This window comes from Doryrhamphus excisus, linkage group LG12, assembly GCF_037039965.1.
Source record: "Doryrhamphus excisus strain RoL-2023G ecotype Guam linkage group LG12, RoL_Dexc_Guam_v1.1, whole genome shotgun sequence".
In the NCBI taxonomy this organism is placed as follows: domain Eukaryota; kingdom Metazoa; phylum Chordata; class Actinopteri; order Syngnathiformes; family Syngnathidae; genus Doryrhamphus; species Doryrhamphus excisus.
In genome coordinates, this window is record NC_136368.1 from 20,379,283 (window position 1) to 20,393,047 (window position 13,765).

At 38.1% G+C, this 13,765-nt stretch overlaps 4 protein-coding genes across 7 annotated transcripts in view; 3 read left to right on the forward strand and 1 right to left on the reverse strand.

Moving 5' to 3' along the window:
* LOC131135866 (rho GTPase-activating protein 6) overlaps window positions 1-13,765 on the reverse strand; it is a 112,489-nt gene that overhangs the window by 79,926 nt on the left and 18,798 nt on the right. For 2 of the 3 annotated variants that reach the window (XM_078795464.1, XM_058082255.2), the window contains exons 1-2: window positions 9,513-9,659; window positions 6,240-6,357 (exon numbers count right to left, since the gene is read on the reverse strand). In XM_078795464.1, the coding sequence (XP_078651590.1) occupies window positions 6,240-6,274 (35 nt within the window). In that variant the 5' untranslated portion in view covers window positions 6,275-6,357; window positions 9,513-9,659. Of the gene's footprint in view, window positions 1-6,239; window positions 6,358-9,512; window positions 9,660-13,765 lie in introns of those variants that run through there. The other variant, XM_078795463.1, reaches the window with a different exon arrangement.
* On the forward strand, window positions 199-5,000 carry tlr8a (toll-like receptor 8a). The gene is made up of 2 exons (XM_078795461.1): window positions 199-265; window positions 1,786-5,000. The coding sequence occupies exon 2, from the start codon at window positions 1,792-1,794 to the stop codon at window positions 4,840-4,842; it is 3,051 nt and encodes a 1,016-aa protein (XP_078651587.1). The 5' UTR covers window positions 199-265; window positions 1,786-1,791; the 3' UTR covers window positions 4,843-5,000.
* Window positions 1,939-13,765, forward strand: part of ofd1 (OFD1 centriole and centriolar satellite protein) — a 46,283-nt gene continuing 34,456 nt past the window's right edge. For both annotated transcript variants that reach the window (XM_058082247.2, XM_078795460.1), the window contains exon 1: window positions 1,939-1,945. In XM_058082247.2, coding sequence (XP_057938230.2) covers window positions 1,940-1,945 — 6 coding nt within the window. In that variant the 5' untranslated portion in view covers window position 1,939. The remainder of the gene's footprint in view (window positions 1,946-13,765) is intronic.
* tmsb4x (thymosin beta 4 X-linked) lies at window positions 6,621-7,553 on the forward strand. Its single transcript, XM_058082289.2, has 3 exons — window positions 6,621-6,747; window positions 7,109-7,219; window positions 7,292-7,553. Exons 2-3 carry the CDS (start codon window positions 7,120-7,122, stop codon window positions 7,321-7,323), a joined length of 132 nt encoding a protein of 43 aa, XP_057938272.1. The 5' UTR covers window positions 6,621-6,747; window positions 7,109-7,119; the 3' UTR covers window positions 7,324-7,553.

The following is a 13,765-nucleotide window of genomic DNA, read 5'->3' on the forward strand; positions in this document are numbered from 1 at the left end:
ACATTTGTTTAACACTGTACGAAAAAGGGAAGTACTACGGTACTTCTGCAATTCTTTTCTATTTCTGGCCCCCAACTTAATGCGGCCAACCAGTACTCACCTTGCTTTATGTTTGACTAAAGCCACCGTGGAGTTTTTATAGATATAATCATTTAAGGTGGAAATAAGTTTTGTTGAGCGCTTTTTTATTGTATTTGTTTTTTTTAAACTTCAGACTTGATAGTCTTTGGACTAAGAAAGGATTAAGGAATCAATAAAACACTCGGTAAGTTCTCATTTACAATCAGAATTTATTTGTTTATAACAGAAACTTTACTCGTTGCTTAAGATTTAGGGTGTGCCTTTGAGTCTGTGATGACTGATTGTGACTGATTTATTGAAATATTGGGAAGTGTCCAGCATCCATGACGACATTTACACAAACTCGGAAAACTGGAGGGGTTGAGTGAAAAGGGCGATGCTCATTAATATTATACAGCAGGGGCCTCCAAACCCTTTCCACCGAGGGCCACATTCGGAAAAATGAAGGAGCGTTAGGGTTGCTTGGGTATTTTGTACACTAACCGATGTAGATATGCTAAGAAGTTAAATATATTTCATGAAAAAAATGCATCTCAGCTTTTTAATATACAGTAGGTGCTATTCCACAGTTTTCTGTTTGTTTGCAAATATTTAAACATTCTTCTTAAATAATCTTCATAAATTTTCTTTTCATAATAGTATGACTTTATTCTATTATATTTTGACATTATTCTTGTCCCTATCCTAATTTTCAAAAATAAAAACATGGTTTTGTTTAGTTTGTTTCTCATAATATTACAACACATTTTTTGTTATAATTTAAACTCCATGCTACTAAAATGACATTTTTTTTCCTCATAATATTACAGATTTATTCTCATAGAACTCTGACTTTTTTCTTGTTAGATGATGCATATTTTTACTTTATTCTCGTAAAATTACAGCTTTTTCCTCCCAACCATTTAAACTTTTTTCTTGCAAATACTGTTCTCTTAATTAAGACTTTCGAAATGTACAACTTTATTTGTTGTACAAAAATGTTTCCTATTTTTTATTAATAACATTACCTTATTCTCATAACATTATGACTTTTCTCATTAGATGATAACTTTTTTCTCTTAATATGCTTTGCAAAATTACTGCTGATTTTTTTGTTTTTGTATTATTCTTGTTAATTTCTGCAGTTGAATTTTCTACAATTTCCACAATGAAAATCTGTATCATTTGTAAGTTGGCAGACTGTTTTAGACACATTCACAGAAAATTAAATTAAATTAAATTAAATTAAATTAAATTAAATTAAATTAAATTAAATTAAGAAATTAACATTTTGTTTAGTAACTGTTGAACTTTTACCAGATCTCATGACTTTGTGTACTTTATGATGCAGTATAACCGGTGGTGAAGGCACAATACTCACTAACACTACAGCACAACAAAGAAAATGAAAAATACTACCGCCATCTGCTGGGCATATTTGGCTCTACTCAAATGCATTCATTAGAGTAGAACCTCCAAAGGTAATAGTAAGTACATAATCAATAATTGTAATAATTATCTCATTCAATGCCAGACATTTTTCCTCTTGGTACTGGCCAGTTTTTTATTATTTTTACTGAATATTATGTTCTTGGGTATTTCCAAAATGTGAATACTTGTAAGTCAACCAATGTCACGGAATGGATCATGTCAGACTTTCGAGGTTCCACTGTCCCTGCTAAAACAAGCTACACCTTGCTGACTTGTTTTGTTGTTCATCTACAGACCGCCATGTTCTGGATGCAAATACTGCTGCTTTGCGCGTGTTGCTGGTCTGCTGCGAGCAAACCCAAATGGATGCTACCCCAGTTCCCCTGTGACGTCATCTCCAACAATCAGTCACAGGTCACATTCGACTGCAGAGGCCGAAAGCTGAAATATGTCCCAGAAGGCATAACCAGTAATGCAACGGAGCTGATGTTGTCGGAAAATCGCATAAGTCAAATCAACTTGAAGTCATTTTCCAACCTAATAAATCTCGCTCGGCTCAACCTGAACTGGGCAAACAAGAAAAAGCTCATGAAGATCGAGAACGATACTTTCCAAACACTGAACAATCTGCAATGGTTACAACTGAGCGGCAACTGCCTGACTGCAGTGCCGGTCATGCTGCCTCTGAGTTTGACCGAACTCGAGCTAAACAATAACAGACTTTTGAACTTGGACAAGAATAGCTTTACCAGACTGAGAAACGTGACAAGACTGTGGCTATCCAAAAATTGCTACTACTGGAACCCCTGCGGGCGGCATATGCAAATTTCACGCGGCAGTTTTGCCGTGATGACCAAACTGCAGAATTTGGACTTGTCCTTTAACAACCTAACCCAAGTCCCCAAAGGATTGCCGTCGTCATTGCAGATGCTCAAGCTGGGGACCAACCAAATCGAGTACATATCGAAGAACGATTTCCGTGGCATGAAGCAACTGAAAATCCTGAAAATACAAGGGAATTGTAGAAGATGCCAAAACGCCCCATTTCCCTGTGTTCCCTGCAAAAACGGTTCTCTTGCCGTCCATCCGGACGCATTCCGTGATTTAATACGTCTTGAAACACTGAACCTGGCCGGAAACTCCATGACCTACATGAACCCGTCCTGGTTCCAGAAACTAAAGCAACTTAAAGAACTGCTCATCTCATTTAACTTCTTACGAAAAGCAGTAACCGGCGAGGCTACGTTTCTTACATACCTTCCCAAACTTGAAAAAATTGATCTGTCATTCAACTTTGACCTGAAGAGCTACCCCAAGACAGTAAGACTTTCCGAGTATTTCTCGAGTCTAGTGTCGCTTAGAACTTTGCATTTGGAAGGTTTGGTCTTCCAGGAAATTGGAGCCGACACGCTCAGACCTCTGTACAATCTCAAAAACTTGTCAACACTGAACTTAGGAACCAACTTCATCATGCAGTTAAACTCCACCATATTCCGCAAATTCTCACACATGAAGATGATATACCTTGGCGAAAACCGTCTCCATCCGATTTCCGGGAACGCCCTGATGCAGTCAAGCGATGGATACAATGAAAGGTCGGATTATTCCGTTTCAACATTCACAAGGCCCCATCCAAAGGAGTTTGAGATATCGCATAGCTTTGTCAAACAGGAGTGCTTCGACTCCGGACGAGTGCTAAGCCTCAACTCCAATAATTTGTTCTTCATTTCGCCACAGCAGTTCAACGACTACATCAACATCACATGTCTAAACCTCTCTGGGAACGGATTTTCCTCAGCGTTGAATGGCACCGAGTTCTCCTCCATACCCACACTGACATACCTGGACCTGTCCTATAATAGGATCGATCTGGCCTTCGACTACGCCTTCAGTGAACTAAAGAACCTCCAAGTACTGGACATTAGTCACAATTCTCACTACTTTACAGCCTACGCCATCACGCACAACTTGAACTTCCTAAAAAACCTGCCTGTACTGCGAGTACTGAATATGAGTCATAACTTGATTTCGATGTTGACAACAAAACAGATGTACAGCAAATCATTAACAGAACTACAATTTACAGCAAACCTTCTAGGGACTCTGTGGAAAGAACGAGACCACTCGTATATTAACATTTTCACGCATCTCACTAATTTAACCATATTGGACATATCGGGTAATTCTATCACTAAACTACCCAAAGACGTTTATGATTCGTTGCCACGGAACCTTATAATATTAAGCTTGAGTCATAACTCCCTCAAAGACTTCATGTGGGACAAGCTAAGTAATTTCCCAAAGCTCCAAACTCTGGACCTGAGCTTTAATTGCATATCTGACGTGAAGGGCATAGACTCTAACGCCACCTACACGTTGACCTACCTGGACTTGAGTCACAATCACATCTTCCACTTGGACGACGGATTCATGAGAAGCGCCAAAAGCCTCAGGACTCTTTCATTAAGCCACAACAAACTCAGTCTAATTAACCAATCCACCTTCTCATCCGGTCATGACAAATTATTACTGGGGGGTAACCCGTTCCAGTGTACCTGCGACATGTTAGATTTCATTCTGTGGATTGAAACCAGTGGTGTGCACATCCCCAGACTGGCCACGGATGTGACATGTGATGGACCGGAGAAAGAGAAGGGCCGAGCGCTCATCCTTTTTGATATCAACCAATGTGTGAACGGCAGTCTGGCATTCCTGCTCTACATAGTCACCTTCTCCTTCATTATTGTTTTTATGTTTGTGGTGACGGTTGCTCACTTATTTTACTGGGACGCTTCCTACACGCTACACTATGTGAAAGCCAAACTGAAGGGATACCGCTCCCTGAAATCTTGCCGTAGCATTTATGATGTCTTTGTGACTTACGACACCAAAGATCCGCATGTTTCCGAGTGGGTGATGAAGCATCTGCGGGTGAAGCTGGAAGACGAGGGCGAGAAGCATCTGCCTCTGTGTTTGGAGCAAAGGGACTGGATTCCCGGAGTCCCCCTAATGGACAACCTCATTCAGAGCATCCGAGACAGCCGCAAGACCATGTTTGTTCTAACAGAGGGCTACGTCAAGACCGGGGTTTTCAGGCTTGCCATGTACCTGGCCCATCAACGGCTGCTGGATGAAAACATGGACGTGATCGTGCTGCTGATGCTGGAGCCTGTGATGCAGCATTCCTACTTCCTGCGTCTCCGGAAGAGACTGTGCGGCAAAAGTGTAGTGGAGTGGCCCAAGACGCCGGCAGCTGAGCCGTGGTTTTGGCAAAACTTGCGGAATGTCATCCGAGTGGACAATCAGGTCATGTACAACAAGACATACTCCATGTACTTCACTAGCAGGTGAAACAGTGGCCAGTTAGTTTGACACAACAGCGAGGGAATGATAGCCTGCCACTGTCGTAATCATGTTCACCATTTGGATTGTTTGTTTTTTCATAATGACTTCAATTCATGAATCATAGCAACCAAATACATTATTAAAGTGTATAGTAATGTAAAGTGCATTAAGCGTAGGCTCTCTGCTTTTGTCCACATTTCCACCTAGCATGTAATGGTAATGGTAATGGTAATGGTAATGATAATGGTAATGGTTTAATTTCATTTGAACATGCATCAGATTACAATTGAATGCATCCCATAATCAGTTCCCAGTTCCACATGTCCAAAAGGAGTAGGAAGAAGCAAAGCTTATTAAATCCTACCCCTCCATCTGGTACTTTGACAATCAGTAACTGTTACATTTGTTCACTTCCTGCTTTCCAAATTTTTTGGGTTTTGTTTTGTTTTGTTTTATTATATTTTTTGTATTAAATCCTACCCCATCCATCTGGTACTTTTATAATCAGTATTTTTTTTTTTTAATTTTTTTTTTTATTAAATCCTACCCCTCCATTTGGTACTTTTACAATCAGTATTTTTGTTTTTTTTCATTTTTTTTATTAAATAAAACTAACTGTTACATTTGTTCACTTCCTGCATTCATAGACAGACATAGACATAGACTTTCTTTATTGTCATTGCACAATAACACAGCAGTGAAATTGCCAACGAAATGTCGTTGCCTGGCTCCCGTGTAATAATGAATAATAATGTGGAGAATAAATAGATTACATCAAATATGAACAATGTACAGCGTAAACAGTAATTTGTACAAATAATTTAAATAATTTAGAATAAATAACAATAATTTAAAGTTTTGGTTGTGCGTGTGGGCAGGTAGAGGGGCTTATTTGGCATTGAACAGTCTGATGGCCAGGGGGAAGTAGCTGTCTCTAAACCTGGTTGTTCTACAGTTTAAGTTTTTTTTGGTTGGTGTTTTTTTTTTTTTTTTTTTTTTTTTTGTCAAATACCGAAGTACAAAGTGATATGCTGTATGGTCAAAAACTAAACTAAATGACAGATAGATGCTTTGGAAGGCATGCTACCTTACATTTAATACAGATCATCTCCATATTTTGTAATCATTAGACAAATGGTCTGTGACTTATGAGCAATTGGACTCCATCCACAATACAGGGTATGATGCCAAATATGTTTATGTAATCGTTCACATTACCCCAAAATTGTGTGAAATGCATCCAGGAAGTGAGCATGGTGTATATATAAATGTCAGACAAATGATAGCACAGGCAACACAGTAGGGGGGCATAAATACAGACGATTGTGAAAAACTTAAGGCATCCCTTAGACAGACGAATAATAATCAAATATTATAATAATCAAATAATCAAAGATAGTTACCGTTCAGTTGTCCTTAATTGATGGTGGAGTTCCATGAAAAGGCTGTGATGATTTCATTTGTCCACATAGCGTCACTGCTGATGCGTTTTTGTCACTGGAGGGCTGCAAGCTGGTCAACCTGTTTCACATTACATACAATATTTAATCAAATAATACCTTAAAATAAATATTTATTTCACTGTTTTGTATCACAAGTTAACGCACCGCACTGGCAACAAGCTTCAAATTAACTTCCGGTGTGAGGAGGAAAGATCTCATACTATTATTATTAAACGAGGTTGAGAATGTTTGATTTTTTTAACTTAAAAGTCATAAAAGTAGCTTGAATTATAATATACACTGTCTTGAATATTTTTAAAAAATTGAAAATTTAACTATTAAAAAAAAGCCTAGTCGTGACGTCATCTCATTTACATGTCGAGTCCTATTTAAATAGGACTCGCGGAAGTACACATCACTTTGCTCCCACGACGACGGGCGTTATTTTGTGTAGCTTCGCTTCAACTTGGTAAGTGTCGTTTTTATTAATTTCACCCACGTAAAGTAGGCGTTCTTTTTCCTTGTGCCTTCACTTTGAAGTTATTGTCGCATCGAGTGTTGTCTCATCAACCGAAAATGAGGGCGTCTTTGATAGCTAAACTATGCATTACTGGGGTGCTAGCCATCATTGATTTTAATGTTAAGTTAATATTCCGGGTTAAAGGGGCGTTGGTTTCGCATCTGCACATGTTTGACTCCCACAACGGTTTTCCATAATCAGACACATGCTGTGTTCCCCACGCCTTCCTTTGTTTCCTTCATACAATGCTGGATTCATGTCGCTGGTTTATTTACTATGTGGCATCTAAAAGTACTCCATTGTGTTTTAGTTCCTGCAAGCATGTCTGACAAACCTGACATCACCGAAGTCACAACCTTCGACAAGTCCAAGCTGAGAAAGACCGAGACCAATGAGAAAAATCCACTGCCAACCAAAGAAAGTAAGCCAATCCTATTTGACATTTCACTGTATTGCTTAAGTGCATGGATGTTGATGTACAAATGTGTTGCAGCCATCGAGCAGGAGAAAGCGGAGTCATCATGAAGACCAAACCCTATGTGCTGCAAGGCTTCCCCCACACCATCCACTTAACTGCATTCACTATTTCAGGGTTTCTTCACACTCAAATGGGTTCCTGGTCTTGTTTCATCGCCAGTGGGCGAGGCCACGTAACCACACTTTGATATGCCACTCGGGTCTAAATAGAAATCCTCAAAAGTAATGTTTTTCTTTTGTAAATCTTAAATATGCAAAATAAAAAAACATTGAAATGATCAGTTGTCTGACTTTGATTTGATTGACATGTGAATTTGGTGTTCAGTGATGCAATGAAGTCTGAATTCTTGCCATTTTGTTTTTTTTTGGGGGGGGGGGGGGGGGGTTGAATTGCAATAAGGTCAATAAATGACAGCAAATTTGTACACTTAATCTGGGGGGGGCTGCATAATCAGAATTGCCTTTGTCATACAACAAAATTTGAGTGCAACTCTGTGGTGCATTTTTGTAGAGTCGAATTAAGGAAAAGCATAAAAATAAAACTATAAATAATATAAATAAAAGTAGCAGGTGCTGTTCAAAATGAGTGTAAATATGTACATCAAAAACAATAACCTACACAGTAACAAGATGTAGAATTGCAGTAAACAAAATATATTTCACATATTGTTCCAGAGTTTCACTCGAATTAATCTTATTGAACATAAGCCCAGTATTGAAAGTTTGAAGCTTATTATACATAAAAGTAGTAGTGCAAAAATAAGTAATGTTCATCTATGATTTTTCATTGCAGTGGTGGCTTTGGGAAAGAAGCAGTCCCTGAGTTTAAGTGTCTGAACAGCTGTCTTTTAAATGGACTCTCGTTTTGCAGTAATGACAAGGCATTCCATTGAAACTCTCCAGTCGCCATGAACTATAGCGGACTGCACAATCCAGGTTTAAACCCTAGAATTATAAAAAATGAAAATGTGTGTTGGGAGTCAGGGGCGAGGAAGCCGCTATATAGCTGCGTCTACATGATCTACACTCTTCACTCTTATAATTGCAGTAAATGTTTACAAACGGTGTTCACCTCGATGCAAAGTTTTTGAAGCTGGTTTAATTTCACTTCTACATCTCACAGCGACTATGGTGAGTTCAAGGACCCCCCCAAAGTGAATTAGAATTCACATTCACATTCATATTAGAATTGATAGAATTCACACATAAAGACATGTAGGGCTGCATGGCGAGTGGTTAGCACGCAGACCTCACGGCTAGGAGACCCGAGTTCAATTCCACCCATCTCTGTGTGGAGTTTGCATGTTCTCTTGCATGCATGGGTTTTACTCCAGTTTGCTAGTAGGTTAATGCTATGCTAGGTTAATTGGCCACTCCAAATTGTCCATAGGTATGAATGTGAGTGTCTATATGTGCCCTGTGATTGGCTGATTGGCAAAAGACATGTAAAAAATGGTATACCTATGCTGGTCACATGTATAATGAAAGGGAAAATCCAAATTTCTGAGGAAATCAAACGTTTTTGGTTGATGAGAAGGAGGGGGTTGGTAACAGCTAAAGAATGCTTTTCATGTTCAGGCACGATTTGGACTTTTGGTGGGCGTTTTACTGCACAATGGACGTCTTTGCTAAGTGGCGCTTGACTCAGGATTTGGACGTGGAGACGGTTACGGTATGATTTGCTTCACTTAGTAAAATCATTAAGGAACATCACGTGGTGGTTACATAAGCACACAATTCCACATGTCTGAAAAGGAGTAGGAAGAAGCCAATCTTATTTAAGCGTACCTTCATTCACACCATAACATTTACGTGTGTATTAAATAGCTTTTCTTTAAAAAATGTCACTAAGCCTGGGATGATAAATAAATTTAAAAAATTAATAATTTTGAATGAGGTGAGTCCTTTTGTCAGTCATACAGTCTCTGAGCAAGAGTGTAGCAAAGTATAAATTACATGACTAGATTGTAATATATTGTCATATATATTAATTTCTTAAAACTAATGTTAAAATCCCAACCTTGTGAACTGAGCGTATGTAATATTATTGAATTTGTCAATAATCTATGTTATTGCAGATTTGCTAGTGTCCATTGTTGTTGACTTCAAACTGCTTTGAGTCTTTGTGAGTTTTTAGCTTTTATTTCTTTGTAGCGGAAATGTTATCTTCAATGTTTGTCCCGTTCCTTGATGTCTTTGACAACACGTACTTTGGTTTCCTTTGGTCTTCCATTTACCTTAATGTAAGACTTGGCAGTCCGGTGTCTGCTTCTTTAAGTCACGTGCTTTGTAGGTCATGTCAACACTGCATTTTGTGAGCTGCTCGTTGGATGTTGACGTTTCTTCCTTTCAGCTTGCTTCTCTGCCTCAGCAATACCACCTTGTTGTAGGTTATCTATCAAAACATTGGAATGCATGTATTGATATTGTTGACAGCCATTGATTGTTGAAAGGTGCCCACCTGATTGTTGTGCTGAAGCAACAGTCTTGTTCTCCGCCTCTGTTAACAGCTGCTGAAAAGAATCCTAAATGAATATGAATACATATAAGTGATAAATGAACATTTAACACTCCTTCATGTTTTGCCATGAGTTATTTCTTGGATTTAATAGTGTCTCTTGATCACGGTTGCAAACAAAGTTGGACTCAAAATCAAGTGGTATCAATAACATAACATAACAATAACATAACTTTATGCTAATCTTTATGCTAAACTGAATGTATGAAAACAGCGGCAACATTTTGACGTTAATTTTCTGAAAACATGCTAACCGAGACGCCCAACAATAATGTAAAACAAAACATACAATTATTATAAAGCTTTCTAAATTAAATTTACCGTATTTTCCGGACTATAAGTCGCACTTTTTTTCATAGGTTGGCTGTTCCTGCGACTTATACTCCGGAGCGAATTATAAATGAAAAATCTGTTTATGTTACATAAAGACTGAACACCTTTTCTGTTCATGTTTATGTTTTGTATAGCTGAATAAGCATTGTGTTAGCATATCTTACACCTATTCCGCCTGTTCTCTATTCTTTTATTAATGTTAGAACTTGCCTTCCAAAAGGACGTAATGTCTGTTTTGGTCAAGTAGTTTGGAAAATAAATTACCTGCAAAAAATGCGACTTATACTCCAGTGCGACTTATTTATGTTTTTTCTACCTAATTATGCATTTTTGGCCTTGTGCGACTTTTTTCTCCAGAAAATACAGTAATTTATGTCATCTACCAATCGGTTTTTATTTCCGGTCATTTGTTACTAGGCAGGATTCCTAGGGCTCAATCATAAATCCGCCACAGGAGAATAAAAAATGAGGTATATGACAGCCATGTCCACTGGATTACTTCATTGCAAAACCCAAGGCAGACAGACAGACAGATATATATATTGTATGGAGAATATATATTGTAAAGAAATAACTAACTATAAGTGGTTACAAACGTAAGACTACAGCTCCGAGTATAAGACGTGCATTTGAAGTGTATGCCAAGAGGAGCTGAAACCCTCCGAGTTTTCATGTCTTCTTTCAGAGTGCACCCAGAAAAGAACAATTCCTCTTTGTCTCCATTATCATACCCGTGGTGGGAAACGGCTCTGCTGTTATTGTGTGAAAATTGGACACAAAAGCTGAGGGTGTGAAGGCATCTAGACCAGTCTTTACAAAGGCTTTGGGCTTACCGAAACTTTCCTAGTTCTTTATTTTTGTTACATGTCTCAAGATAGCCGACTTAAACTTAAAAAGCTGAGTTACCTCGGCGGCTTGTTTGATAAGACATAGCTAGCTAGGCGAGTCAAAACAGTTTGTACATCTCAGCAGACTGCTTAGAGAAACAAAACCGTACTCAACAGGAACTGTTGTTTGAATTTCTGGTTTTGTGGTCCTGAATGAGACCAGGTAGTTATGTGAAACTTGAGAACTGCCTAAGACAGAGGATGTGGAAAAACTGGTCATAAAAAAAAAAAGTCATAAAAAATCCTACAAACTGTTAAAAAAAAAAAAAGAGTTTCTGCTCAACCTTATTTTCTGCCGCTAGTCCTGGGTTCCGCCCAAGGTCCTGAGCTCATTTAGCCACGCCTATGCTTGAAAATGCTTAATTTAGGCAAACACATCCATAAACTTAGCTTAAATATCGATATTTTTGACTAATAATAATAACAACACAACCTTAAAGAAAGAAGCAGGCTTCTTCTGTACAAGCGTAAAAATAGATCAGGTCGACTCTGAGTGGTGCACAACGACAGTCGTTACGATAATCAAACTTATACTCCGTTCAGTTTTAACCACGGTCGATATGGAAGCACTTGAAAGTGTTTGTTAGAAATGGTAATGGTAATGGTTTTATTTCATTTGAACATGCATCAGATTACAATTGAATGCATCACATAATCAGTTCACAGTTCCACATGTACAAAAGGAGTAGGAAGAAGCAAAGCTTATTAAATCCTACCCCTCCATCTGGTACTTTTACAATCAGCAACTGTTACATTTGTTCACTTCCTGCTTGTCTAATATAGTTTAAGTTTCTTTATTTATGTATTTATTTACTTTTTTTATTAATTTTTTTTATTTTTGTATTTTTTAACATTTGTAATTAAAAAAATATTTATTTTTACATTTTTTTATTTTTAAATTTTATTAATTTTTTAATTTTTAATTTATTTATTTTTTTAATTTTTAAAGTTTTTAATTTAAAAAAAACTCCCACATGTCCAAAAGGAGTAGGAAGAAGCAAAGCTTATTAAATCCTACCCCTCCATCTGGTACTTTTACAATCAGTAACTGTTACATTTGTTCACTTCCTGCTTGTCTAATATAATTTAAGTTTCTTTATTTATGTATTTATTTACTTTTTTTATTAATTTTTTTTATTTTTGTATTTTTTAACATTTGTAATTTAAAAAATATTTCTTTTTACATTTTTTTTATTTTTAAATTTTATTAATTTTTTAATTTTTAATTTAATTTTTTTTTCAATTTTTAAAGTTTTTAATTAAAAAAACCTCCCACATGTCCAAAAGGAGTAGGAAGAAGCAAAGCTTATTAAATCCTACCCCTCCATCTGGTACTTTTACAATCACTAACTGTTACATTTGTTCACTTCCTGCTTTCCTAATATAGTTTAATATCTAATTACAGTTTAATATAGTTTCATTATGATTTATCCTTACTAATGATCTACTATTGAGCATGAACTGATGACGCCTTGTCCAATGAGAGGTGAGATGTCTTCCAAGACAACCTGAACAGTCGGGTTTGCGATCGATTCGAAGCCCTGAGGACCTTTCCATTCCGACTTTACATAACATTAATTGAGAACCAATTGCATCATCAGCGTGTAGAACACTCACACACTTTCTTGATTCGTACACAAACTAGGAGCACATTATTTTGCAAGACATCTTGAAACACACACGACAGAGCGGAGAGGAGGAAGCATGGTCGTTGAGCTGCTGGAGAAAGTGTTTTGCAATCCGAGACGCATGAATTAGACAGATGTGTCCTAGCAGCAATGTGGCGTGCTGTGATTCAAAGTGACGCGTGCATGCAACCTCTCAGCACGGGGAGGTAGGAAGTCACGCTGGTGTGCACACGGTAGCGCTACAGCTGTGAACTCAGCAACCCAACCTACTCGTTATGTCAGCGTGCACATGCAGTATAGTATGCACATTGCATGGTCATGACCGGAATACTTAAGAGTTGCAATGACAGCACCTGAGGATGAGTGACAGACAGACAGGAAGCCAGTGGAACGCTCTTGTGTGCAAAAGGGGGAACATAGAGATTGCAGTGTTGATCATGTGATGGGTGTGTGTCTACCAGACAGCAGTTTGGAAGTACATTTTTAACTTTACACTTTATGGACATAATATTGCACCTACAGGTCTGGTCAAAATATTACATAAAGTACACTCATAATGGCCTTATAATCTTATAATAATTGGGTGCCAAAAGTTTGAATATTTTGTCATTTAAACAGGCCAATATTATACATTCATTCATTTTCTACTGCTGGAGCCTATCCCAGCTGTGTGGTCTGATGGCCAGCCAATCACAGGGCACATACAGACAAACAACCATTCACACTCACTTTCATACCTATGGACAATTTGGAGTGGCTAATTAACCTAGCATGTTTTTGGAATGTGGGAGGAAACCACAAACTCCACACAAGAGATGCCCCAGAGTGGAATCGAACCCGGGTCTCCTAGCTGTGTGGCCTGCACGCTAAGCACTCGGCCTTCTTCATTCATTCATTCATTCAGGGTGGCAAGGGGTGCTGGAGCCTATCCCAGTTGTCTTCAGGCGAGAGAGGCGGGGTACACCCTGGACTGGTGGCCAGCCAATCACAGGGCACATATAGACAAACAACCATTCACACTCACATTCATACCTATGGACAATTTGGAGTGGCCAATTAACCTAGCATGTTTTTGGAATGTGGGAGGAAACCGGAATACCCGGAGAAAATCCACACATGCACGG

Coding starts and splice junctions, on each gene's coding strand:
- tlr8a (XM_078795461.1), top strand. CDS start 1,792: ATGTTCTGGATGCAAATACTGCTGCTTTGCGCGTGTTGCTGGTCTGCT.
- tmsb4x (XM_058082289.2), top strand. CDS start 7,120: ATGTCTGACAAACCTGACATCACCGAAGTCACAACCTTCGACAAGTCC. Junction 7,220..7,291: donor TCCACTGCCAACCAAAGAAA/GTAAGCCAATCC, acceptor AATGTGTTGCAG/CCATCGAGCAGGAGAAAGCG.